The sequence below is a fragment of the Anopheles arabiensis genome, chromosome 3 (assembly GCF_016920715.1).
Source record: "Anopheles arabiensis isolate DONGOLA chromosome 3, AaraD3, whole genome shotgun sequence".
NCBI lineage: Eukaryota > Metazoa > Arthropoda > Insecta > Diptera > Culicidae > Anopheles > Anopheles arabiensis.
In genome coordinates, this window is record NC_053518.1 from 34,260,193 (window position 1) to 34,287,883 (window position 27,691).

A 27,691-nucleotide genomic window follows, 5' to 3' on the forward strand; every position below is an offset into this window, starting at 1 on the left:
ACAGAAACTACGGCGGCTGAGGACGAGGCCGAGACTACAGCAACCGAGGAAGAGACAGAAACTACGGCGGCTGAGGACGAGGCCGAGACTACAGCAGCCGAGGAAGAGACAGAAACTACGGCGGCTGAGGACGAGGCCGAGACTACAGCAGCCGAGGAAGAGACAGAAACTACATCGGCTGAGGACGAGGCCGAGACTACAGCAGCCGAGGAAGAGACAGAAACTACATCGGCTGAGGACGAGGCCGAGACTACAGCAGCCGAGGAAGAAACAGAAACTACGGCGGCTGAGGACGAGGCCGAGACTACAGCAGCCGAGGAAGAGACAGAAACTACATCGGCTGAGGACGAGGCCGAGACTACAGCAGCCGAGGAAGAGACAGAAACTACGGCGGCTGAGGACGAGGCCGAGACTACAGCAGCCGAGGAAGAGACAGAAACTACGGCGGCTGAGGACGAGGCCGAGACTACAGCAGCCGAGGAAGAGACAGAAACTACATCGGCTGAGGACGAGGCCGAGACTACAGCAGCCGAGGAAGAGACAGAAACTACGGCGGCTGAGGACGAGGCCGAGACTACAGCAGCCGAGGAAGAGACAGAAACTACATCGGCTGAGGACGAGGCCGAGACTACAGCAGCCGAGGAAGAAACAGAAACTACGGCGGCTGAGGACGAGGCCGAGACTACAGCAGCCGAGGAAGAGACAGAAACTACATCGGCTGAGGACGAGGCCGAGACTACAGCAGCCGAGGAAGAGACAGAAACTACATCGGCTGAGGACGAGGCCGAGACTACAGCAGCCGAGGAAGAGACAGAAACTACATCGGCTGAGGACGAGGCCGAGACTACAGCAGCCGAGGAAGAGACAGAAACTACGGCGGCTGAGGACGAGGCCGAGACTACAGCAGCCGAGGAAGAGACAGAAACTACATCGGCTGAGGACGAGGCCGAGACTACAGCAGCCGAGGAAGAGACAGAAACTTCGGCGGCTGAGGACGAGGCCGAGACTACAGCAGCCGAGGAAGAGACAGAATCTACGGCGGCTGAGGACGAGGCCGAGACTACAGCAGCCGAGGAAGAGACAGAAACTACGGCGGCTGAGGACGAGGCCGAGACTACAGCAGCCGAGGAAGAGACAGAAACTACGGCGGCTGAGGACGAGGCCGAGACTACAGCAGCCGAGGAAGAGACAGAAACTACATCGGCTGAGGACGAGGCCGAGACTACAGCAGCCGAGGAAGAGACAGAAACTACGGCGGCTGAGGACGAGGCCGAGACTACAGCAGCCGAGGAAGAGACAGAAACTACGGCGGCTGAGGACGAGGCCGAGACTACAGCAGCCGAGGAAGAGACAGAATCTACGGCGGCTGAGGACGAGGCCGAGACTACAGCAGCCGAGGAAGAGACAGAAACTACGGCGGCTGAGGACGAGGCCGAGACTACAGCAGCCGAGGAAGAGACAGAAACTACATCGGCTGAGGACGAGGCCGAGACTACAGCAGCCGAGGAAGAGACAGAAACTACATCGGCTGAGGACGAGGCCGAGACTACAGCAGCCGAGGAAGAGACAGAAACTACGGCGGCTGAGGACGAGGCCGAGACTACAGCAGCCGAGGAAGAGACAGAAACTACGGCGGCTGAGGACGAGGCCGAGACTACAGCAGCCGAGGAAGAGACAGAAACTACGGCGGCTGAGGACGAGGCCGAGACTACAGCAGCCGAGGAAGAGACAGAAACTACATCGGCTGAGGACGAGGCCGAGACTACAGCAGCCGAGGAAGAGACAGAAACTTCGGCGGCTGAGGACGAGGCCGAGACTACAGCAGCCGAGGAAGAGACAGAAACTACGGCGGCTGAGGACGAGGCCGAGACTACAGCAGTCGAGGAAGCGACAAAACTACATCGGCTGAGGACGAGGCCGAGACAACAGCAGCCGAGCAAGAGACAGAAACTACGGCGGCTGAGGACGAGGCCGAGACTACAACAGCCGAGGAAGAGACAGAAACTACGGCGGCTGAGGACGAGGCCGAGACTACAGCAGCCGAGGAAGAGACAGAAACTACGGCGGCTGAGGACGAGGCCGAGACTACAGCAGCCGAGGAAGAGACAGAAACTACGGCGGCTGAGGACGAGGCCGAGACTACAGCAGCCGAGGAAGAGACAGAAACTACGGCGGCTGAGGACGAGGCCGAGACTACAGCAGCCGAGGAAGACACAGAAACTACATCGGCTGAGGACGAGGCCGAGACTACAGCAGCCGAGGAAGAGACAGAAACTACATCGGCTGAGGACGAGGCCGAGACTACAGCAGCCGAGGAAGAAACAGAAACTACGGCGGCTGAGGACGAGGCCGAGACTACAGCAGCCGAGGAAGAGACAGAAACTACGGCGGCTGAGGACGAGGCCGAGACTACAGCAGCCGAGGAAGAGACAGAAACTACGGCGGCTGAGGACGAGGCCGAGACTACAGCAGCCGAGGAAGAGACAGAAACTACGGCGGCTGAGGACGAGGCCGAGACTACAGCAGCCGAGGAAGAGACAGAAACTACGGCGGCTGAGGACGAGGCCGAGACTACAGCAGCCGAGGAAGAGACAGAAACTACGGCGGCTGAGGACGAGGCCGAGACTACAGCAGCCGAGGAAGAGACAGAAACTACATCGGCTGAGGACGAGGCCGAGACTACAGCAGCCGAGGAAGAGACAGAAACTTCGGCGGCTGAGGACGAGGCCGAGACTACAGCAGCCGAGGAAGAGACAGAAACTACGGCGGCTGAGGACGAGGCCGAGACTACAGCAGTCGAGGAAGCGACAAAACTACATCGGCTGAGGACGAGGCCGAGACAACAGCAGCCGAGCAAGAGACAGAAACTACGGCGGTTGAGGACGAGGCCGAGACTACAGCAGCCGAGGAAGAGACAGAAACTACGGCGGCTGAGGACGAGGCCGAGACTACAGCAGCCGAGGAAGAGACAGAAACTACGGCGGCTGAGGACGAGGCCGAGACTACAGCAACCGAGGAAGAGACAGAAACTACGGCGGCTGAGGACGAGGCCGAGACTACAGCAGCCGAGGAAGAGACAGAAACTACGGCGGCTGAGGACGAGGCCGAGACTACAGCAGCCGAGGAAGAGACAGAAACTACATCGGCTGAGGACGAGGCCGAGACTACAGCAGCCGAGGAAGAGACAGAAACTACATCGGCTGAGGACGAGGCCGAGACTACAGCAGCCGAGGAAGAACAGAAACTACGGCGGCTGAGGACGAGGCCGAGACTACAGCAGCCGAGGAAGAGACAGAAACTACATCGGCTGAGGACGAGACCGAGACTACAGCAGCCGAGGAAGAGACAGAAACTACGGCGGCTGAGGACGAGGCCGAGACTACAGCAGCCGAGGAAGAGACAGAAACTACGGCGGCTGAGGACGAGGCCGAGACTACAGCAGCCGAGGAAGAGACAGAAACTACATCGGCTGAGGACGAGGCCGAGACTACAGCAGCCGAGGAAGAGACAGAAACTACGGCGGCTGAGGACGAGGCCGAGACTACAGCAGCCGAGGAAGAGACAGAAACTACGGCGGCTGAGGACGATGCCGAGACTACAGCAGCCGAGGAAGAGACAGAAACTACATCGGCTGAGGACGAGGCCGAGACTACAGCAGCCGAGGAAGAGACAGAAACTACGGCGGCTGAGGACGAGGCCGAGACTACAGCAGCCGAGGAAGAGACAGAAACTACGGCGGCTGAGGACGAGGCCGAGACTACAGCAGCCGAGGAAGAGACAGAAACTACGGCGGCTGAGGACGAGGCCGAGACTACAGCAGCCGAGGAAGAGACAGAAACTACGGCGGCTGAGGACGAGGCCGAGACTACAGCAGCCGAGGAAGAGACAGAAACTACGGCGGCTGAGGACGAGGACAAGACTACAGCAGCCGAGGAAAAGACAGAAACTACAGCGGCTAAGGACGAGGCCGAGACTACAGCAGCCGAGGAAGAGACAGAAACTACGGCGGCTGAGAACGAGGCCGAGACTACAGCAGCCGAGGAAGAGACAGAAACTACATCGGCTGAGGACGAGGCCGAGACTACAGCAGCCGAGGACGAGACAGAAACTACGGCGGCTGAGGACGAGGCCGAGACTACAGCAGCCGAGGAAGAGACAGAAACTACGGCGGCTGAGGACGAGGCCGAGACTACAGCAGCCGAGGAAGAGACAGAAACTACGGCGGCTGAGGACGAGACCGAGACTACAGCAGCCGAGGAAGAGACAGAAACTACGGCGGCTGAGGACGAGGCCGAGACTACAGCAGCCGAGGAAGAGACAGAAACTACGGCGGCTGAGGACGAGGCCGAGACTACAGCAGCCGAGGAAGAGACAGAAACTACGGCGGCTGAGGACGAGGCCGAGACTACAGCAGCCGAGGAAGAGACAGAAACTACATCGGCTGAGGACGAGGCCGAGACTACAGCAGTCGAGGAAGAGACAGAAACTACGGCGGCTGAGGACGAGGCCGAGACTACAGCAGCCGAGGAAGAGACAGAAACTACATCGGCTGAGGACGAAGCCGAGACTACAGCAGCCGAGGAAGAGACAGAAACTACGGCGGCTGAGGACGAGGCCGAGACTACAGCAGCCGAGGAAGAGACAGAAACTACGGCGGCTGAGGACGAGGCCGAGACTACAGCAGCCGAGGAAGAGACAGAAACTACGGCGGCTGAGGACGAGGCCGAGACTACAGCAGCCGAGGAAGAGACAGAAACTACGGCGGCTGAGGACGAGGCCGAGACTACAGCAGCCGAGGAAGGGACAGAAACTACGGCGGCTGAGGACGAGGCCGAGACTACAGCAGCCGAGGAAGAGACAGAAACTACGGCGGCTGAGGACGAGGCCGAGACTACAGCAGCTGAGGAAGAGACAGAAACTACGGCGGCTGAGGACGAGGCCGAGACTACAGCAGCCGAGGAAGAGACAGAAACTACGGCGGCTGAGGACGAGGCCGAGACTACAGCAGCCGAGGAAGAGACAGAAACAACATCGGCTGAGGACAAGGCCGAGACTACAGCAGCCGAGGAAGAGACAGAAACTACGGCGGCTGAGGACGAGGCCGAGACTACAGCAGCCGAGGAAGAGACAGAAACTACATCGGCTGAGGACGAGGCCGAGACTACAGCAGCCGAGGAAGAGACAGAAACTACGGCGGCTGAGGACAAGGCCGAGACTGCACCAGCCGAGGAAGAGACAGAAACTACATCGGCTGAGGACGAGGCCGAGACTACAGCAGCCGAGGAAGAGACAGAAACTACGGCGGCTGAGGACGAGGCCGAGACTACAGCAGCCGAGGAAGAGACAGAAACTACGGCGGCTGAGGACGAGGCCGAGACTACAGCAGCCGAGGAAGAGACAGAAACTACATCGGCTGAGGACGAGGCCGAGACTACAGCAGTCGAGGAAGAGACAGAAACTACGGCGGCTGAGGACGAGGCCGAGACTACAGCAGCCGAGGAAGAGACAGAAACTACATCGGCTGAGGACGAAGCCGAGACTACAGCAGCCGAGGAAGAGACAGAAACTACATCGGCTGAGGACGAGGCCGAGACTACAGCAGCCGAGGAAGAGACAGAAACTACGGCGGCTGAGGACGAGGCCGAGACTACAGCAGCCGAGGAAGAGACAGAAACTACGGCGGCTGAGGACGAGGCCGAGACTACAGCAGCCGAGGAAGAGACAGAAACTACGGCGGCTGAGGACGAGGCCGAGACTACAGCAGCCGAGGAAGAGACAGAAACTACGGCGGCTGAGGACGAGGCCGAGACTACAGCAGCCGAGGAAGAGACAGAAACTACATCGGCTGAGGACGAAGCCGAGACTACAGCAGCCGAGGAAGAGACAGAAACTACGGCGGCTGAGGACGAGGCCGAGACTACAGCAGCCGAGGAAGAGACAGAAACTACGGCGGCTGAGGACGAGGCCGAGACTACAGCAGCCGAGGAAGAGACAGAAACAACATCGGCTGAGGACAAGGCCGAGACTACAGCAGCCGAGGAAGAGACAGAAACTACATCGGCTGAGGACGAGGCCGAGACTACAGCAGCCGAGGAAGAGACAGAAACTACATCGGCTGAGGACGAGGCCGAGACTACAGCAGCCGAGGAAGAGACAGAAACTACGGCGGCTGAGGACAAGGCCGAGACTGCACCAGCCGAGGAAGAGACAGAAACTACATCGGCTGAGGACGAGGCCGAGACTACAGCAGCCGAGGAAGAGACAGAAACTACGGCGGCTGAGGACGAGGCCGAGACTACAGCAGCCGAGGAAGAGACAGAAACTACGGCGGCTGAGGACGAGGCCGAGACTACAGCAGCCGAGGAAGAGACAGAAACTACGGCGGCTGAGGACGAGGCCGAGACTACAGCAGCCGAGGAAGAGACAGAAACTACGGCGGCTGAGGACGAGGCCGAGACTACAGCAGCCGAGGAAGAGACAGAAACTACGGCGGCTGAGGACGAGGCCGAGACTACAGCAGCCGAGGAAGAGACAGAAACTACGGCGGCTGAGGACGAGGCCGAGACTACAGCAGCCGAGGAAGAGACAGAAACTACGGCGGCTGAGGACGAGGCCGAGACTACAGCAGCCGACGAAGAGACAGAAACTACGGCGGCTGAGGACGAGGCCGAGACTACAGCAGCCGAGGAAGAGACAGAAACTACGGCGGCTGAGGACGAGGCCGAGACTACAGCAGCCGAGGAAGAGACAGAAACTACATCGGCTGAGGACGAAGCCGAGACTACAGCAGCCGAGGAAGAGACAGAAACTACATCGGCTGAGGACGAGGCCGAGACTACAGCAGCCGAGGAAGAGACAGAAACTACATCGGCTGAGGACGAGGCCGAGACTACAGCAGCCGAGGAAGAGACAGAAACTACGGCGGCTGAGGACGAGGCCGAGACTACAGCAGCCGAGGAAGAGACAGAAACTACATCGGCTGAGGACGAAGCCGAGACTACAGCAGCCGAGGAAGAGACAGAAACTACGGCGGCTGAGGACGAGGCCGAGACTACAGCAGCCGAGGAAGAGACAGAAACTACATCGGCTGAGGACGAGGCCGAGACTACAGCAGCCGACGAAGAGACAGAAACTACGGCGGCTGAGGACGAGGCCGAGACTACAGCAGCCGAGGAAGAGACAGAAACTACGGCGGCTGAGGACGAGGCCGAGACTACAGCAGCCGAGGAAGAGACAGAAACTACGGCGGCTGAGGACGAGGCCGAGACTACAGCAGCCGAGGAAGAGACAGAAACTACGGCGGCTGAGGACGAGGCCGAGACTACAGCAGCCGAGGAAGAGACAGAAACTACGGCGGCTGAGGACGAGGCCGAGACTACAGCAGCCGAGGAAGAGACAGAATCTACGGCGGCTGAGGACGAGGCCGAGACTACAGCAGCCGAGGAAGAGACAGAAACTACGGCGGCTGAGGACGAGGCCGAGACTACAGCAGCCGAGGAAGAGACAGAAACTACGGCGGCTGAGGACGAGGCCGAGACTACAGCAGCCGAGGAAGAGACAGAAACTACGGCGGCTGAGGACGAGGCCGAGACTACAGCAGCCGAGGAAGAGACAGAAACTACATCGGCTGAGGATGAGGCCGAGACTACAGCAGCCGAGGAAGAGACAGAAACTACGGCGGCTGAGGACGAGGCCGAGACTACAGCAGCCGAGGAAGAGACAGAATCTACGGCGGCTGAGGACGAGGCCGAGACTACAGCAGCCGAGGAAGAGACAGAAACTACATCGGCTGAGGACGAAGCCGAGACTACAGCAGCCGAGGACGAGACAGAAACTACATCGGCTGCGGATGAGGCCGAGACTACAGCAGCCGAGGAAGAGACAGAAACTACGGCGGCTGAGGACGAGGCCGAGACTACAGCAGCCGAGGAAGAGACAGAAACTACATCGGCTGAGGATGAGGCCGAGACTACAGCAGCCGAGAAAGGGACAGAAACTACATCGACTGAGGACGAGGCCGAGACTACAGCAGCCGAGGAAGAGACAGAAACTACGGCGGCTGAGGACGAGGCCGAGACTACAGCAGCCGAGGAAGAGACAGAAACTACGGCGGCTGAGGACGAGGCCGAGACTACAGCAGCCGAGGAAGAGACAGAAACTACGGCGGCTGAGGACGAGGCCGAGACTACAACAGCCGAGGAAGAGACAGAAACTACGGCGGCTGAGGACGAGGCCGAGACTACAGCAGCCGACGAAGAGACAGAAACTACATCGGCTGAGGCCGAGACTACAGCAGCCGAGGAAGAGACAGAAACTACGGCGGCTGAGGACGAAACCGAGACTACAGCAGCCGAGGAAGAGACAGAATCTACGGCGGCTGAGGACGAGGCCGAGACTACAGCAGCCGAGGAAGAGACAGAAACTACATCGGCTGAGGACGAGGCCGAGACTACAGCAGCCGAGGACGAGACAGAAACTACATCGGCTGAGGACGAGGCCGAGACTACAGCAGCCGAGGAAGAGACAGAAACTACGGCGGCTGAGGACGAGGCCGAGACTACAGCAGCCGACGAAGAGACAGAAACTACGGCGGCTGAGGACGAGGCCGAGACTACAGCAGCCGACGAAGAGACAGAAACTACATCGGCTGAGGACGAGGCCGAGACTACAGCAGCCGACGAAGAGACAGAAACTACATCGGCTGAGGACGAGGCCGAGACTACAGCAGCCGAGGAAGAGACAGAAACTACGGCGGCTGAGGACGAGGCCGAGACTACAGCAGCCGAGGAAGAGACAGAAACTACGGCGGCTGAGGACGAGGCCGAGACTACAGCAGCCGAGGAAGAGACAGAAACTACATCGGCTGAGGACGAGGCCGAGACTACAGCAGCCGAGGAAGAGACAGAAACTACGGCGGCTGAGGACGAGGCCGAGACTACAGCAGCCGAGGAAGAGACAGAAACTACGGCGGCTGAGAACGAGGCCGAGACTACAGCAGCCGAGGAAGAGACAGAAACTACGGCGGCTGAGGACGAGGCCGAGACTACAGCAGCCGAGGAAGAGACAGAAACTACGGCGGCTGAGGACGATGCCGAGACTACAGCAGCCGAGGAAGAGACAGAAACTACATCGGCTGAGGACGAGGCCGAGACTACAGCAGCCGACGAAGAGACAGAAACTACGGCGGCTGAGGATGAGGCTGAGACTACAGCAGCCGAGGAAGAGACAGAAACTACGGCGGCTGAGGACGAGGCCGAGACTACAGCAGCCGAGGAAGAGACAGGAACTACGGCGGCTGAGGACGAGGCCGAGACTACAGCAGCTGAGGAAGAGACAGAAACTACATCGGCTGAGGACGAGGCCGAGACTACAGCTGCCGACGAAGAGACAGAAACTACATCGGCTGAGGACGAGGCCGAGACTACAGCAGCCGAGGAAGAGACAGAAACTACGGCGGCTGAGGACGAGGCCGAGACTACAGCAGCCGACGAAGAGACAGAAACTACATCGGCTGAGGACGAGGCCGAGACTACAGCAGCCGACGAAGAGACAGAAACTACATCGGCTGAGGACGAGGCCGAGACTACAGCAGCCGAGGAAGAGACAGAAACTACGGCGGCTGAGGACGAGGCCGAGACTACAGCAGCCGAGGAAGAGACAGAAACTACGGCGGCTGAGGACGAGGCCGAGACTACAGCAGCCGAGGAAGAGACAGAAACTACATCGGCTGAGGGCGAGGCCGAGACTACAGCTGCCGAGGAAGAGACAGAAACTACATCGGCTGAGGACGAGGCCGAGACTACAGCAGCCGAGGAAGAGACAGAAACTACGGCGGCTGAGGACGAGGCCGAGACTACAGCAGCCGAGGAAGAGACAGAAACTACGGCGGCTGAGGACAAGACTGAGACTACAGAAGCCGAGGAAGAGACAGGAACTACATCGGCTGAGGACGAGGCCGAGACTACAACAGCCGAGGAAGAGACAGAAACTACATCGGCTGAGGACGAGGCCGAGACTACAGCAGCTGAGGAAGAGACAGAAACTACGGCGGCTGAGGACGAGGCCGAGACTACAGCAGCCGAGGAAGAGACAGAAACTACATCGGCTGAGGACGAGGCCGAGACTACAGCAGCCGAGGAAGAGACAGAAACTACGGCGGCTGAGGACGAGGCCGAGACTACAGCAGCCGAGGAAGAGACCGAAACTACATCGGCTGAGGACGAGGCCGAGACTACAGCAGCCGAGGAAGAGACAGAAACTACATCGGCTGAGGACGAGGCCGAGACTACAGCAGCCGAGGAAGAGACAGAAACTACGGCGGCTGAGGACGAGGCCGAGACTACAGCAGCCGAGGAAGAGACAGAAACTACGGCGGCTGAGGACGAGGCCGAGACTACAGCAGCCGAGGAAGAGACAGAAACTACGGCGGCTGAGGACGAGGCCGAGACTACAGCAGCCGAGGAAGAGACAGAAACTACGGCGGCTGAGGACGAGGCCGAGACTACAGCAGCCGAGGAAGGGACAGAAACTACGGCGGCTGAGGACGAGGCCGAGACTACAGCAGCCGAGGAAGAGACAGAAACTACGGCGGCTGAGGACGAGGCCGAGACTACAGCAGCTGAGGAAGAGACAGAAACTACATCGGCTGAGGACGAGGCCGAGACTACAGCAGCCGAGGAAGAGACAGAAACTACGGCGGCTGAGGACGAGGCCGAGACTACAGCAGCCGAGGAAGAGACAGAAACTACGGCGGCTGAGGACGAGGCCGAGACTACAGCAGCCGAGGAAGAGACAGAAACTACGGCGGCTGAGGACGAGGCCGAGACTACAGCAGCCGAGGAAGAGACAGAATCTACGGCGGCTGAGGACGAGGCCGAGATTACAGCAGCCGAGGAAGAGACCGAAACTACATCGGCTGAGGACGAGGCCGAGACTACAGCAGCCGAGGAAGAGACAGAAACTACATCGGCTGAGGACGAGGCCGAGACTACAGCAGCCGAGGAAGAGACAGAAACTACGGCGGCTGAGGACGAGGCCGAGACTACAGCAGCCGAGGAAGAGACAGAAACTACGGCGGCTGAGGACGAGGCCGAGACTACAGCAGCCGAGGAAGAGACAGAAACTACGGCGGCTGAGGACGAGGCCGAGACTACAGCAGCCGAGGAAGAGACAGAAACTACGGCGGCTGAGGACGAGGCCGAGACTACAGCAGCCGAGGAAGAGACAGAAACTACGGCGGCTGAGGACGAGGCCGAGACTACAGCAGCTGAGGAAGAGACAGAAACTACATCGGCTGAGGACGAGGCCGAGACTACAGCAGCCGAGGAAGAGACAGAAACTACGGCGGCTGAGGACGAGGCCGAGACTACAGCAGCCGAGGAAGAGACAGAAACTACGGCGGCTGAGGACGAGGCCGAGACTACAGCAGCCGAGGAAGAGACAGAAACTACGGCGGCTGAGGACGAGGCCGAGACTACAGCAGCCGAGGAAGAGACAGAAACTACGGCGGCTGAGGACGAGGCCGAGACTACAGCAGCCGAGGAAGAGACAGAAACTACGGCGGCTGAGGACGAGGCCGAGACTACAGCAGCCGAGGAAGAGACAGAAACTACGGCGGCTGAGGACGAGGCCGAGACTACAGCAGCCGAGGAAGAGACAGAAACTACGGCGGCTGAGGACGAGGCCGAGACTACAGCAGCCGAGGAAGAGACAGAATCTACGGCGGCTGAGGATGAGGCCGAGACTACAGCAGCCGAGGAAGAGACAGAAACTACGGCGGCTGAGGACGAGGCCGAGACTACAGCAGCCGAGGAAGAGACAGAAACTACGGCGGCTGAGGACGAGGCCGAGACTACAGCAGCTGAGGAAGAGACAGAAACTACATCGGCTGAGGACGAGGCCGAGACTACAGCAGCCGAGGAAGAGACAGAAACTACGGCGGCTGAGGACGAGGCCGAGACTACAGCAGCCGAGGAAGAGACAGAAACTACGGCGGCTGAGGACGAGGCCGAGACTACAGCAGCCGAGGAAGAGACAGAAACTACGGCGGCTGAGGACGAGGCCGAGACTACAGCAGCCGAGGAAGAGACAGAAACTACATCGGCTGAGGACGAGGCCGAGACTACAGCAGCCGAGGAAGAGACAGAAACTACGGCGGCTGAGGACGAGGCCGAGACTACAGCAGCCGAGGAAGAGACAGAAACTACGGCGGCTGAGGACGAGGCCGAGACTACAGCAGCCGAGGAAGAGACAGAAACTACGGCGGCTGAGGACGAGGCCGAGACTACAGCAGCCGAGGAAGAGACAGAAACTACGGCGGCTGAGGACGAGGCCGAGACTACAGCAGCCGAGGAAGGGACAGAAACTACGGCGGCTGAGGACGAGGCCGAGACTACAGCAGCCGAGGAAGAGACAGAAACTACGGCGGCTGAGGACGAGGCCGAGACTACAGCAGCCGAGGAAGAGACAGAATCTACGGCGGCTGAGGACGAGGCCGAGACTACAGTAGCCGAGGCAGAGACAGAAACTACGGCGGCTGAGGACGAGGCCGAGACTACAGCAGCCGAGGAAGAGACAGAAACTACGGCGGCCGAGGACGAGACTACAGCAGCCGAAGAAGAGACAGAAACTACGGCGGCTGAGGACGAGGCCGAGACTACAGCAGCCGAGGACGTGGCATTTACGTCTTCAGAAATTCCAGCCACTTCTGAAGAACCCATTGATGAGTGTATGGAGTATTCACCACCTCCACCCGCATTGAAACATTTGTATGTGAAATTGAAGCCACATTTGAATGTTTCCTCAAGTTCACCTACTCCAGCGCGTAAGAGTTACCCTAGCTATAGAAAGCTCATGAAAGACATCAGTAAGATTTCTCAAGGATCAGGATCGTACAAGCAACGGGTGGAGGGAGTGGTCCAAAAATTCCAGGCGGCCATCAATGAGTCCGTAGCGTCGCAATTGCAATTCTTCGAATCCACCCGTGTGAACATGCTATTTCAGTTGAAAAACTTTGTACAGAAATCTTTCAATAGTTTCACCGACCTGGTAGATCGTTCGTTCAAGAACAGTGGTGTATGCACGGGAAGAAGCAAGGAGTGCTGGAACAAACTGCAGGCAGGTCTGCCCCGCTTCATGGAGGACATGAATCAAGAGATCGTAACCTGTGACGACATCTTCAACGCGAACATGGAAAACCCGCGCGGCGTCTCGGTACGGCGGGCTACGATGCAGCGGATCAGCCAGGAGTTTGGCAACATTCAGTCAAAGTGTCTTAGCTCTGCACAAAGCAACGCGGCAACATTCACCTGTCTAATGAAGAGTGTAAGTAGCGCGCGACTTGTAAATGCCATTTGCCATGTTTAACAATCGTTTGCTTGCTTTTCCAGCTTCCCCACTACGTGCCGCGTAGTGCGGCATACTTCAGCAGCCTGCAGAACGTAATCAGCCAGGGCACGAATCTGATGAGCTACATCACCTCGATGGCGCAAACCTGCTACCAAACGGCGTACAACACGCGTACCGAGCAGTTCAACAACGGCATGACCAAGCTGAACCGTTGCGTGCAGGGCGAAAACGCCAACAACGTGGAGCTGAACAAAGAGCTGGACAAATAGGCAGACAGAGCGCGCGCGCGTGTGTTGTGTTGGCGCTCGTAAAAGTTTGAAATGGTCCACGCTACCGGAAGCTGTTATCATAACGACATAATCTCTGCTTGGAATGTAACTTACCGGATGGGGAGGGAGGGGGCATGTAAAAAGAATTCAAAAGCACAGCCTTGTGGAAATGTCGATAAAGTGAAAAAGAAAGAAAGAAAGGAAATCCACCCACCGGGATCTGAATCTTTCCGGTATCGAAGGGGCAGTGTCGGTTGGTGTATAACCCTTTTAGCTGTTGTTGTTGTTGTTGGTCGTGCTAAGCTCATAGGATTACCCCTTTTGTTGTTGTGGGTGAGTATTTGACCATTTTTTACAGCAAGGAAGAAAGAAAAAAAAACTCGGTCGAGGGGTTCTGTTCCTCTCAGGCCGTCATGCTCGGGAATGTGCAGGGGGTGACAACTGTTCGCTACAATAGACTGTCCCAACGAAAGGGGTGAGATTGAAATTCCCTCTCGGAGGGATTGGTGGAATGGTTTTTTTTACAACGTGTTTATAGTTTATCAATTTACCCGTTCATTACATGCAATAATGGAATTATAATTCATTATTGAACCAAGGCAGGCAGGCAGGCAGGCAGCAAGGACGTAAAGGATCCGATTCGGAACCCCTACACACGTCCATATGTTAGGGTTGTGATAAGAGTTTAAGTAGAGGACATTGCAGGCCTTCTAGTGACCGTTTCGGGGCGGAAGAATATGCGAAGAAACGTATTGCTGCTTCATCAAAAATTCGAAACAGGTCGCACCGAACCGGATGGCAAGACCATTAGCTAAACTCAACTGTATGCTAATCGAACAGGGTTCGATAAAAGTGTAATTCGGGGTCCGATTGACACGGCATGCGAAGGTGGATTTGGGGTGGAAATTCCTCACAATCAGCAAACCCTCTCATCTCCAGGACAGGGAGGGTCGTGACCGGCTTGAAGTACTGGCTGGCGATGACATTAAATTTCGGATAAAGTAAAAAAAAAACCAAGCGCTTTACGGTTTGGATTCTTATTTTCAACCATTTTTCCACACACGCCCAATCGGAAATACTTGGTTGCATATTGACGTAAGGGAAAAACGACGAAATCGATTTAAATTCAAATCCAGCACACACTCTGGATCGAACTGGACGACAGCAACAACAGCAGCAAAAGGGGGAAGTAAACAATCGATCCCGACCAACGGTCAAGCCTAAATCGAATTTGAAGGGTTGATTTACGCTGTGATTGATTCGAAGCCAATTTTCCCGTCGTAAGTGGGCCCAACCACCGAAACGCAAGCGCCATTTTCCCTGTCCGAGGCCGGAATATCTTTGGTTGTCGGGGTTTGAAGCCTCCCGGGGGGAAGCTAAAACATTTACCATATTGGGCTGACAATGACCGTGTCACTGTGAGGCGTTGTTTACTCCAGAAAAAAAGAACATAAATCACATGCAATAAAACATGTGCTGGAAAGGTGTAAGCGCGCACTAGGGTAGGAACTAGGAAGAATGTCTCAATTTTAAGGAAATTATTTCCGTACTTGAAAGTGACCAAAGAGGACGGTGGAGATTGGCTTGGGGCCATTAGTTTAGGCCGAAAAGACCAGCAACCTTCCGGCATCCATTTTATTGCCATTCCTTCGGTAGCTAGCTGACTTTAGCTCGGCAGGAGTGTGGAATGATTTAGGAGCGGATAAATTGTGACGACAGCTGGTGCTGACATAACCCCAAAACATGAGGCTTTAGGGCTTTTTACCGACGGCTTCTTTCCAAGTGAGGAACTTAGAACAAGGACAATACTTGTATCGGTTTTCGATATTGTTCCTGTTTTATGTTTCTTCTCCCTTCGACCCTTTCAACGAACGTGTTTTTAAAAAGCGGCAGGTATAATATCACTCCAAAATGCGAGAACGAGCGAGAAAAGCGAACCTTGCGAAAAATGCGAAATGCGCTACTTACCGGGCGAGGATGACTTGCTGCGCGTTGCCGGATCCTTCCTTCGCGATTGCACATGATTCGTCGCGTCATGCTCCACCACTTTGGACGCCATTGCACCGAAGCGCAGCTCACGATGCAGCTCAAACTCATCTCCACTGCCCGCCTTTGCCCGCTTGGACCCCGCGTGGCCCCCAGCAGCTCGCTCCTGTTTCCTTCTGTTGCCCTCCTCACGCTCACCATCGGAATCGGGCGGCCCGGTCCGACCCAGCCCCCCGTCACGAAGCAATTCCAGCTCGGCTGCTCGGTTCGCAAACCCGGGCGGCGGCAGCAGGTGCGGTGGAAGCTGTGACGGATGATCCCCGTGGTTCGGTGGTGGTGGCGGCTGCGGGTCGCGATCGTTTTTCGCCGCTCGCATCATGCTCGCATTTAAATGCAGCTCACGCTCAGCGGAATCCCTTTGATGCGGATGCCTTTGATGTGACGGGACGGCGGCGGCGACGGCTACCGTCGCAGATGTCGCCGAGCTGCTGGCAGCGTGATGATAGAGATGTGGCTGATGGGAGACGGTTGCCGCCGCTGATCGATGCGGTAAGCCGGCCTGATCGATGGCCGACGATGGCTGCTGCTGCTGCTGCGTGCGATAGTAGGAAGATGGCGGCGATGAGCGAAACGGTGACAGGGAAAGCTGGGGCCGGTGCAGGCCGGCGGGCAACGTGGGCGACTGTGCGCGCCGATGTTTGGCCGGTGTTTCGTCCAACTCCTCCCGGTCCCCATCCATCTCGATGTCGGATTCGTCACGTTCCTTTTTGATCTGGTGGTGATGGTGATGGTGGTTGAGGTTGTGTTGCTGCTGCTGCTGCTGCTGCTGTGATAATGATGCAACGGTCGTTGGAATTATCGATGGCAGGCTGTACGTGGAGGTGGCCGTCGTGCTCGGGCTGGAGGAGATGCTGCCGAGCGGGAAGGGTGAGGGCGAGGAGCTGGAGGGCATGGATTCTAGCATGCTGCGCTTGAGCAGCCCGAGCGGTCCGCCGGCCTCCGCGTTCAGCAGGCTCAGGCCGGCCGGGCTTTGCAGCATCATGTCCCGCAGGCTCATCAGGCTGGTCGGGTTCAGGTACAGGGACGGCTGGTGCGTTACCGAGTGCAGTGCCATCGAGGAGCCGGGCGGCAGCGACATGTTGAGCGGAGGCGGTGGTGGCCCACCGAGATGCGGTTGTCCAGGTGCCATCGCTATCGGATGGTGCCATTGCGCCTCATTGTTGAGCCATACTTTACCTAGAAAAAACGGGAGAAATTAAGAGGAAGGAAAATCAATACCGAGTAACAATCCGGTTACGTGCCAATCGATAACCTCGAATTCAGGCACCAGCAAGAAAAAGGGGAGAAGCGTCTTGACGGAAACAAACACACACACGCGCACACAAAAACACCATTTGATCACTTGCTAAAGGTGACGCCATCATCAACAGCATTGCCGCCGGTGCTGGAACACGCACGCACGCACATCCCGCTTGTCGACGCCCGGGAAGGAAACAAACGCACTCGGCACTGTCGTCATTGACGTGATTAAACCAACCGACCGTCCGAAGACGAAGCATACCGTTGGTGATGGCCTCCTCCTCCCAGTACAGGAAAAGAACATTTTACGCGTTTTTTTTGTTGTTGTTGCATGGTTCATTTTGCCCTTCGCAAGTGCCAAAACGAAGCGGAGGGAGAAAAGAAAGGCCATCCCGCAACGGCCTTGCGCTGCTACCCCGCTGCAGCTGTTAATTCGCTCTGTTTTTTTCTTTCTCGCTGCCTTCTCTACCAGTTCATTAATAACGTTCATCTCCCCACCGGCTCAGCTCTGGTGTCTGGTGTTCGTCTGCGGTTTCTTGGTGTGGTTTGCAGGCCGACGCAGATCGATACCGAAACGGCGTTCTCCGATGGCGTGTTTGTCCTTCAATTCCACGGCGAAGAAACGCACCCGTGCAGGTGATGAGATGTGTGGAAGGAACCAAAGGAGTTTGTGCCTCAGGAAATGGATTAAAGGAATCTTATAGTTGGCGCGGAATGGAGCATTATTGTAGCAACAGAATGCTGCAGAATTAGCTTGTAGAAAGGGTTGGTGTAAATATCCTGAGAAGAACTTTCATTATTATTTACTTTCCTTTCACAGTTTTGAACAGATTTTAACGCAAAAGTATTACCTTGGATTGCTAACAAAAGATATTCCTTTGGATCTTGCCACTCTCAATCAATCAATAGTCGAAAAATAATATTTGAATTAGTCCATACAAGCATCCAGTGTAGTTCTGCTCCAAAAATCTACCTTAATCATTATTAAAGCCACCGCCTTTGCTTAACCAACGCCTGGTAGCAGTGACATTAAAGCAGCACTTGCACGAATTGGAGCAATGTTCGCTTAAAGATCTCCTTCCCATCCAACGGTGCGAACGTCTTGTGTGAGTGTTGTGGTGTATTTTCGTCCTTTCCTTAATCTTGCGCTCCCTGAGATTCAAAGACACAGAGCATAGTCACAGAGTCGACCAGTTTCCCTGCCAACGCTCCTTTCGGGGCGGGAAAAACTACGACTACTACGGGGGCTGGTGTTGGCGTGTATCGTGTCGATGGGAAACTATTGCACCTCTCCCTCTCTATCTCTTTCCCTTTCTCTCTTTGTTTGCTTCTGTCTCGAGAAGTAGTACGCTACAGAAGCCTCCATAGCTGATGAGTGCTGGGAATATAGCAAAAGGATTTCGCGTAGTGCACAGAGCCGGGTGCTACAGCCAAGCGACCAAGCGTGTATGTGTGTGTGGCTAAGTTTTGCACGAGAAATTGGCACCCCCTCTCCTCAACAAATGAGGAAGAATGCAAGGTTAGTGCAAGACATCTGATGCTCTGGCTTTTGTGTGTCGTCATCGTTACCGCTCAAGCAGCAGCAGCAGCCGCTCGGGGAGGTTGATGGAGATGAACAGCAATCAGAAGTGACACTTGAGTTGCAGCACACGGTGGATGGTGGTGGATTCCCGGGGACGCACGAGTAAATTAGTCTATCGAGTGAAATTGATGAGGTCGTTGACTGGTTTCGAACAGAGTGGGGAATGTCTTTTGCATCCATTATTTTTTTTGTTTCAAGGAGGAAAACTGGCAGGTGTGTTTGAGACGATGAAAACCATTCCAAAGAATTGGTGTAATTGTTTTCCGGCGGAGGGTTTTCCGGGTGATAATGAGCCAGACTGCAATGCATTTGGGTTGGTAGAGGTTCAACTTTCCAGACACAATGGGAAATGCATTGTCCGAACAAATTAACACCAACGACGGCGTAGCGTAATAATGGTATTAAAATGCTCCCGTTTTTCTTCACCACATCAAAAAACACACACCCACACACCCAAGCAAACAGCTACATAATCAATTTAATTAAAAGTATTTCTTCGCCACGAGACGCGTATCCTTTTAATGGAAATTGATTTTTACCTATCGGATCGATCCGAAGCATCGGGAGGGATGAAGAAAAGGACACCCAGCGAAGTACATGAATGCTTATCAGACGAATGCAGCAGGGAGAGCGAACACTCAGCGCGCTGTGTGCAAGTGTGTGACGGAACAGAAACTTTGCGTGATTACAGAATTTCATTAGTAACGAGGTGGCTCATACGTACACGCCCGTCCACCCCAGCTGCAGACACAATGGCCGTTGGTCCGCTTTTGTTGTTGGTGCGTTATCGCACCCTGCCCAGGCTGTGTGTATGTGGTGGGTGTTTACAATGGAAATGTAAAGTTTCCTATTTAAACTACACCCACCATACGCTTTTGCACATATGGCCTGGGCCAGTCCACCAGGTTTATGTACCAGGTCCGGTGTACGTCCGCTCTTCTGCATACACATACACCAGCACCAAAGGACGAAGGCGACGACGACGACGACGACGACGACAACGACCGTGATAACAATAAAAGTGAACCATGTTCGTCTTGCCAGCTCCAGCTACACGATGGGCACCTTTCCCCAGGCCGCTCAACCACCTATCCCGGCTGCTGCTGCTGCTGCTGTAGCTCGCTTCTTGTCTCGCGCACACGCCCTCGGGGCCCTGGGCGGTGTGGTGCTGTCGCCGTTTGCGCTCGTTATTGCTTTTGAAATGGAAAACTGCGTTGTGACATGCGCGCCATCCATTGGTTGGATCGATAAAACATTACGGGGATGCAGGGAATGGAAGGGTGCGGAGAGGGAGAGAGAGCGAGAGAGAGAGTATATGTGTGTGTGTGTGTGGAGAGAAAAGGGCATTTTGAAAAGCAACGGCGCACCGCCACGGGTAGAAGGTGGAAAGGCACAGAGCATATTTGAATGTCAGGGCAGCATAAAGCTCGGTTCGGCGAGCGCTGTGCCATGCCTGCTGTGCCGTGGGGTTTGTGTCTTTGTCTCTTTTTCCCCGCGCATCGAGGGAAACCTTTAACCTTTTACCACACTACAAGAGTGTGTGTATGTGTGAGCTGTATATTTTACATATTTCGATTCGATTAACCATTGGCGCGAAGGGAAAGAACGAATGAAAAAAGGGTGCGACACGCGCACACGCTACGCTACGCGAGATTTTATCTAACAATCCCCCGTGTTGTTTTTTTTATTATTATTTAAACACATAAAAAAGGGTGTGAAAACCGCGATGCGCCAGGATTCGTCCTTTTTTATTGCCGAGCCGAGCGTACGCTATGTAAATCAAGGCACATAACCCGGTGGGGAGGGAAAAACTCAACACTCTTCTGGCCCGTTTGTTCTTTATTCAAATTTTCATTGCCGATCCTCTCGCGGCATGAGACGTGTCTCTCTCTTTCGCTCTCTCTCGGGCTTTACCTGTGTGTGGTGTAGTGGTGTTAAAAAAGGCACAAGCCTGTGTGTGTGTGTCCGTACGGTTGGGAAATCAAAATCGGATTGGTGAAAATTTTCAAGCCAATCACAAAGTGCTCCCGAACCGCCGTGTGGCCAAAGCGACCAAGAGCGGTAAGCGGACGCCTTTTTATGATAAAATATGAAATTGTATATTCTATGTGCTTGCCCGCATCCCCGCACAACCCTCATTCCTCCCCCCCTCCCCCTCTGGGACTTTTCCCAACGAATGGAAGGAAATACATGTGAACAAATGGAGAGAAGCAGAAAATGCTTAAATGGAAGGCTCCCCCGGCAGCGTGTGTTAGGCAGGCACCGTGTGAAAGGGATCCTGCTCTTGCTCCTCCATATATGTGTGTATGTATATGTGCTTGAGGAAAAGTTTTTCCATCCCATCCCCCCCCCCATCCAGCCTTATGTTACTTTTTCGAAAATGGGGGGCTCCCGAGCGGTATGGATGATTTTTATTATTATTTTATACATTATATAAGCCCGCATACATAAAAGAGTAAAAAATGGAAAATTTCATTTGGTCCATTTTTCTTTCCCGTCCTTTCTTACCCCTCCCCCCCTTTTTCCAACAACCTCAAGTCCAGTGTAGGTTCGCTTCTTTTTTTACGCCCCGCATCCTTGAGCAGCGGACGTTCGTTAGTCGTCCTGGCTGCTGGTTGCTTTTCTGCTACGGGTACGCTTTTCCGGTTTCCGGTGAAAAATGTAGCATTTTTCCATTCTCCATCCACCGTCGGCTGCGTGTGTGTGTGTGTGTTTGCGATTCGAAACGAGAGACGAGATGCTATTTGGCCAGGTCCGGTTGTTTGCTCGGTCCCGTTGTTTAGAACCTTCGCCTCGTTCGTTCGCTTCGCTTCGACCAGGAGGCCAAGTCATTGCTCATCGAAATCGTCGTACGTGGGCGTGGGGAGCTGCTGTTGCTGCTGCTTCTGTTGTGGCGGGGGGTGGACTTTTCAAACAAAATCAAATCAATCAACGAATGTGTGTGTGTATGTGCGAGTACACCCACGGCCATAGGGGTGCCACTGCCAGCCAGCCAGCCGGCCAGGAGGAACAAACTTAGAAACACAGGAACCTACAACGACATGCTGGGGCCACCATTGTTTCCGACCGTGCACGTTGTATTTGTACAAAATGAAAGTATCAATATTTGATTTTCTAATTTCAATATTTGAACATTTCATATTTTATCGAGCAGCGTGTTCTCGGGTGCGCACACACAAAAAAAAACATACAAGTACAATGGCTTAGGAAAGGCAGAAAAGAAACACAAAATTCCAAAACAATTTTCTGTTCCGTGCCTCTTATGTTCTTTAGGTTGCAATAGAATGTGTCCTAAAAGACATTGCTCAATCAAATAGCGATCGAATGGGTGACACAAGCAGGCAGGCAGCTTGTGAGCAAACGGGAATGCGGGATTTGGCGCAAATAATTCGACGACAGTGTCACAGCCCCTGCAAAATCCAGTCCGGTTAGAAGGACCTTTTTGCCTCTTTTTCGAATCGTTGCGCAGTTCCTAACAGCTTCTCTATAACTTTGAAATGTCCGTAATTATCTACGGGCTGGTGAGCGTCAAAAATCTTCCCCCATCCCGCCGAACCGATTGCAGCGACCCGAAACTCCCATGCCTCACCCACGTCGCGTACGAAAGGGAACGGATGGAAAGGGATTGGGAAACGTTCAATCCCATCGGTGTGCGGTACAATCGCATCCTAATCAGAGGAAGCGCAGAGGAAACATCTTGTGCCGATTTAGGGTAACAAAAAAAAAAAAATGCACGTCGAATGACAAAAAATCAAACCGTAAAAGAACTCAATTTTTAACCGAAGACCTAGGCGATTGGGTCAGTTGGTTACTGGGGTCGGCACGACAGCACCCGCAATGAAGAAGTCTTGAGCGGTGGAAGGTTCAATCCGTTGCAGTTTAATACAGAAAACCAAAAGGAATGTAAACAGCATTTATAAAAAAACGGGTGCGATTGCGAAGACTCTCTGTATACCTTTAATTTCTATCCATTTGCTGGTGCGCATTGTGCCAGCCGTGGCTTAAGTTCCTTTTTAGAAGGATCACCGACGCCCGGGTTTCTTTCAATCCGTTCCAGGGGTTTTTTTTTTCATGTTCTAAAACGCCTCAAACACCGTTGAAACATACAAATCTTTAACATAATATCTTTTTTCGCTCTAAGCTGACATGCTGCACACATATACGGTGGCATGAGGCAATGAGGCTTTTTTTCACGAAACTATTTTGTAAAGCGGTAAACCTAACCGAGATGAAATTCGATTTCACTTTTCACGGATCGCTCGGTACCCCCACCCCCACTCCTTCGGTTCCACCACCGTTCGGCCGATTTCATTTTCTTCACAATCGAAAGTGATGTGGCCCTGGAAGGGGCGAGCAGCCTTTAACCCGCGTCTCAGCCAACAGTGAACGCGCTTACACGCAGTGCAAAAGGATCCTCCTCCCTCGATTTTTCCTTTTTTTACTTCTAAATAAAGGATCCCGTGCCGGGATTGTGCCAAAAACCCTTTATGCTGTTTTGGGCTTTTGGCGGCGAGCAGCGTGACAAAGCCCTGTTCGTCAAGGCGGCTGAGCACATGCCAAGAACAAGCGAAAGGATGCTCAAAGATCCGGGACCGGGTTACACAACATGCTGCCACAGGCAGCAGGCAGCAAAGAAGGCTTCCCCGGGACCAACCACGACACACCGCAACCAACCCCTGGGCATCGCATTGCGCCGAAGCCGAGGAGGACCTGAGCTGTCAAAGCCGCTCGTGCCACAGCGGAACACACGGGAATGGTGTTGTAATTTATGATCCCCTGCGTGCTTCCCCCAGGTTCAAGGTGAGTCGGGCAAAAGGGGTAAACGGCTAAGGATCGACCACGAGGTAAGTTCGATCGACCGGGAAAATTGGGCTTCGGTGATCGATAAAAAGCGAAGGGATCGCTCCTTCCGTTTAGGATCCTTTCCAAACAGCTTGTCAAATGGTTTCAGGGGGTTTTCCTGGATGCTATTATGGTTCTGGAGTTTATTGAACGCACGCGTGTCTCCTCGGAGCGTAGCACGTGACAAATAACGGCCACGATCGTGTGTGCGCGCGCGCAAAATATAAAGGGTTACGCACCGTCGCTAAAGACATGCGGCGGTCGATTAGTGATTCTCCAGTGCTAAGAGGCTACCTCGGGTCTTTCTCGGCTAGCATTTAGTTGGCTCTCATATCTAGCTTGTAAAGCGAAGGCGCAATGAACAACAGCCACCGCGTTAGTTGTGGTTCGGGCCGCCACGATCGAGTAATAATAAATTAAATAAATTTATAACTCCACAAAACCATCCGCGGCGGCGACCCGTCGAACGCCGTGCCAGCTCAGGCAGAACGGACGGTGGCCGGTGCGGTTGCCCAAGACGCCCATGCCATAAAGTGACAGGTCCAGAGCGCACGCATTCGCTTTGTACAAACGGCCTGTTTACGAACTTCGCCACCAAACAACACCGGCACCGGGTTTGCTTAGTCATTGGCAGTGTGTTTTGAAGCTAATTTTTGGCAAACCGCTTAGCTTATCGCACAGTGAAAGCTTGTGTTTTATTTTTCGACAGCCGTCAGAGCTTGATAGCGAATGTGACCCGGCTGGCCCAACCGGCAACAAGCCCCGCTTTAACGGACCGCGTTGAGCTTTTGCTTCTTGATGAGTCTTCATCTTCGAGTCATCTTTTGGGAGGGAATAATTGAACTCATAAAAGTGGAAACTCTTTGCAAGACACGGGCAATCATATTTTCGATAAAGCACGACACAGCGCGTGGTTGGGAAGAAGTGTTGGGCTCGATCCGAAACCGATTGCTCGAAATAAATTAGCCAGTTTGCTGCGTGCCACTGCCAATAAAAGAAAAACCTCCTCTCCCGCTCTGCCTCTCCCTCTCTCTCTCGAGCACTGTTTGCTCAAATATTCATGAAGCTTTTGGGCAGGTTTGCTCCTCTTTCTGTCTCGTTTAAATTACCTGTCTCGAAGAAGCAGCTTTACACACATCAATATACAGCACCCAACACACAGGGTCTGTGAAGTGGCGTGTAGCAAAAACCCATCACCATTTAATGGTCTCCAAAATGTAACACATACAACACCCATCACCCCCACCCCCCCGGTAGGCAATGCTTATGACCGTTGTCAAGTCAATGAATTTTGATAAGCGGATACCCCGGGACAGGCGTGTTAGGTAATCCGGGCTTCGCATTAATGCGTGAGCATAACGCGACGCGCTTTTTCAAATGTGACATGCGTCTGGCGAGTGACGAGGCTTTTTTTATGTGAAAAAATAACAAAACTGAAATCATTACCAGTTCGATTTACGAAAAAACGCGTTGTTGCACACACCATCGGAGCGCGATAGTGAGCAGCTTTTTGAACGGTTTTGCAAGGAAGTCATTAAAGTTATTACCGCTTTTGGAGGATGTTTCTGCTGTGTTGTTGCTGAAAGATTATACGATAAACCTGTGCTAAAAGTAGTGTCAGTGTGTAGTGCCTTTGAAATGCGGCAGCTAGTTCGAAATTGGCGTTTAAATTAGATTTATTGCGCTTGCAGCATATCACCTACGGACGGACGGAGCCGGCACGACAGCCAGTGGAGTAAATTGAGTTTAAGCGCGGAGTTATACCAGTACATTAAATCGTTCGGTTAACTGCGGTTAAGCAACTGCCAGCTAACTCAATTCGACCAGTATCATCTTCCCCCTTCACGGATTCGAACGTTTTTTGGAGGGTTTTTTTGTTGCCTTCTCTCTATCGCTCATGTCCCTCTAATGATGCGTTGCAAAGAAATGCAGCACCACCCTGCGTATGCAAGCACTCAAAACTCGAAATTGACACAAAACGACCATGAAAATGCTCGCCCCAATCGAAGGAGAGAGAACTCATGCAGTGAAGTGGCACACACACACACACACGAACGGTTCGTTCGGGGCGGAAAAATAGCGAAACATATAGCCGTGACACAGGCTTTCGAAGGTACAACGCGCGGGGTGAAAATGTGGCCGATATTACATAAAACATTTAACGCGAATATCGTGAATGTGTGTGCGGCCGTTTTGTACCTTTTTTTTGGGGAAGTGGGTATGGGTTATTTCGTTTTTTTTCGTTGTTAGCTTTTGGAAACACACATACGCACAGAGCGCGCGCAATGAAAGCCAACAAACGCGGGAAAGGGCCGGCAAAGCGCCAGATGAACGCAATCGAGCTGCTGGTACGAGGAGCGCGAAACCGCGTCGCAGCGAGCACGGTGATACTGGGGTGTGCAAGGGGTTGTGCGGTGAGGAAAAAAAACGATAAATTTTACCAAAAAAAGTATAAAATAAAGAGAGAAAAGGATAAAACAAAAATTGGCTTGCAATGCCCGCAGGACGCAGCGCACGATTTCGGATTCGGTTCCGGTTTCTCTTCCGCGCGCACACACTCACCGTCGTTGCGCTGTTCAATATGCATAGGTGTAGGTATCGTGTCTATTGCAGGGGGGATTTATTTTCCTGTTTCGATCATTTAACTTATGTTTTAGAATGAAAAAAATCCGCTCGCTCATTCGTCTTGACGCACATGACTCGTGGTACAGGATTCTGCTGAGACCATTACCGTTAGATTTCGTTGGTACCGTTTTTTTCTGAGCTTACCCTTACTACACGCGAACAGCAGGAGCGCAAACAACTTGCACACACGGCGACGAAATCGAAATCGAAAAGCAGAAAAAAACGGTCCAAAAAGTAAATTAAATTATCCATCAGATTTAGATAAAATCATCAAAACCCCGAAAACAGGAAGCTTGTGCTGCATCATCATGCTCGCGGCAGTCAAACATGCGGCGCACACACACACACACAAACAGCAAATGCATCCCGAAACAAACTTCGAATCGAATGCATTCCTACTGGCTGGCGATGGAAGAGAGTGAGAGGAGCAAAATAAAAAAAAACGGAGGGGGGAAATGCATTTTCATCCCTTTGGCAGAAGGCTACCCGTTTCCTCCAATCTGCCGTTGATGCAACGCTCGGAGGCCCTCGAAGGGCTACCGAAATCGAAAGGCGTGCCCGTTTGTGCCCGTGTGCTTGCAAGGCAAATAACTCTCTCTTTCTGTTCTGTTTCTATTTTATTTTTTTACTGTTTTGTGTGTGCGTTTCCTAATCAATCCTGGCAGGCCGGCTGGCTGCAGACCCTCTCTCCCCCGGGTTGCATCGGATCGGGTATCGATCTTTTGGGCTGCACCCGTTCGTGACGCGCGCGCGCGCGCTCGCCCGACGATCCGCTGTACAGATGGTGGATTTTTGGGCCCGTTGTTTTACGGTTAAACAGCAGTTCGGTTTCGGGATTTGCAAACCAAATGCACCGTTAGCACACAGAAAGGATGCGCATCCTTACGGTGGAGCGGTGGTGCTCTGTACGATGCCGTTATGGGCGGCATAAGAATGTGGTTGCTTGTCGTGTCTAGGACGTGCTGTAGACATTTTTATGATCGTCCGCGGAACTATGGGTTGGATCATTGGAAAGAGAGGACATTTGAAGAGGGGACTAGGAATTTAATGATTCGAATTGTATGCCATGCCATTACGTAGAGTATATTATAAGCCATTTTGATATAAAGTTTTGCTCTTCAATTTAATGTTTGAGGAAAAGATCACAATTACATTTGCTTAAGATTTAATTGCTTAAAAACGTCGAGATAATTCTGGTAATAAACAATGTAGCTCATAAAAAAATCTACTGATTTATCAATATTTATCTTTCACCAATTCTTCTTTCCTTTTCTTGTATCACTTGTTTCTCTGTTTTAGAGTAAAAGCTTTTGTATAGTTCAATGATTGTAATCATTTTAAAGAATAAAATGCTTGGAATATTTCAGCCAATTATTGACAATTAATAGTCATATACAAGCTGATTCCATTAGTCATATTTATCATCACAAAAAAACCTATAAGAAATTAATATATAAAATATCTATAAGTATCTGTTGTATTGGAAATGATAAGCAGCAGCAATATAAAAATTGAATGAATAGCAATGAAAGCTTATGTCAACCAAATAGTAGAAACTCATCGATAACCCACCTACCACCAAAGGTACTGTAACAATCCATCCATCCTATTTATCTTCCACCTAGCAAAGGTCTTGGCGACTGGGCCTTCAAAATCAACAAAAACCTTGAAGTAATTAATGCGTTGACCACTGAGGGCACACCGAAGTCGAAAAGCTTGCTCAAAGCAGTGCCAAAGTGCC

At 53.5% G+C, this 27,691-nt stretch overlaps 1 protein-coding gene across 2 annotated transcripts in view; it reads right to left on the bottom strand.

The window, feature by feature from the left end:
* Positions 1-16,760, bottom strand: part of LOC120900085 — a 48,797-nt gene extending 32,037 nt beyond the window's left edge. For both annotated transcript variants that reach the window (XM_040306668.1, XM_040306667.1), the window contains exon 1: positions 15,585-16,760. In XM_040306668.1, coding sequence (XP_040162602.1) covers positions 15,585-16,740 — 1,156 coding nt within the window. In that variant the 5' untranslated portion in view covers positions 16,741-16,760. The remainder of the gene's footprint in view (positions 1-15,584) is intronic.
* Positions 16,761-27,691: the final 10,931 nt, after the last annotated feature.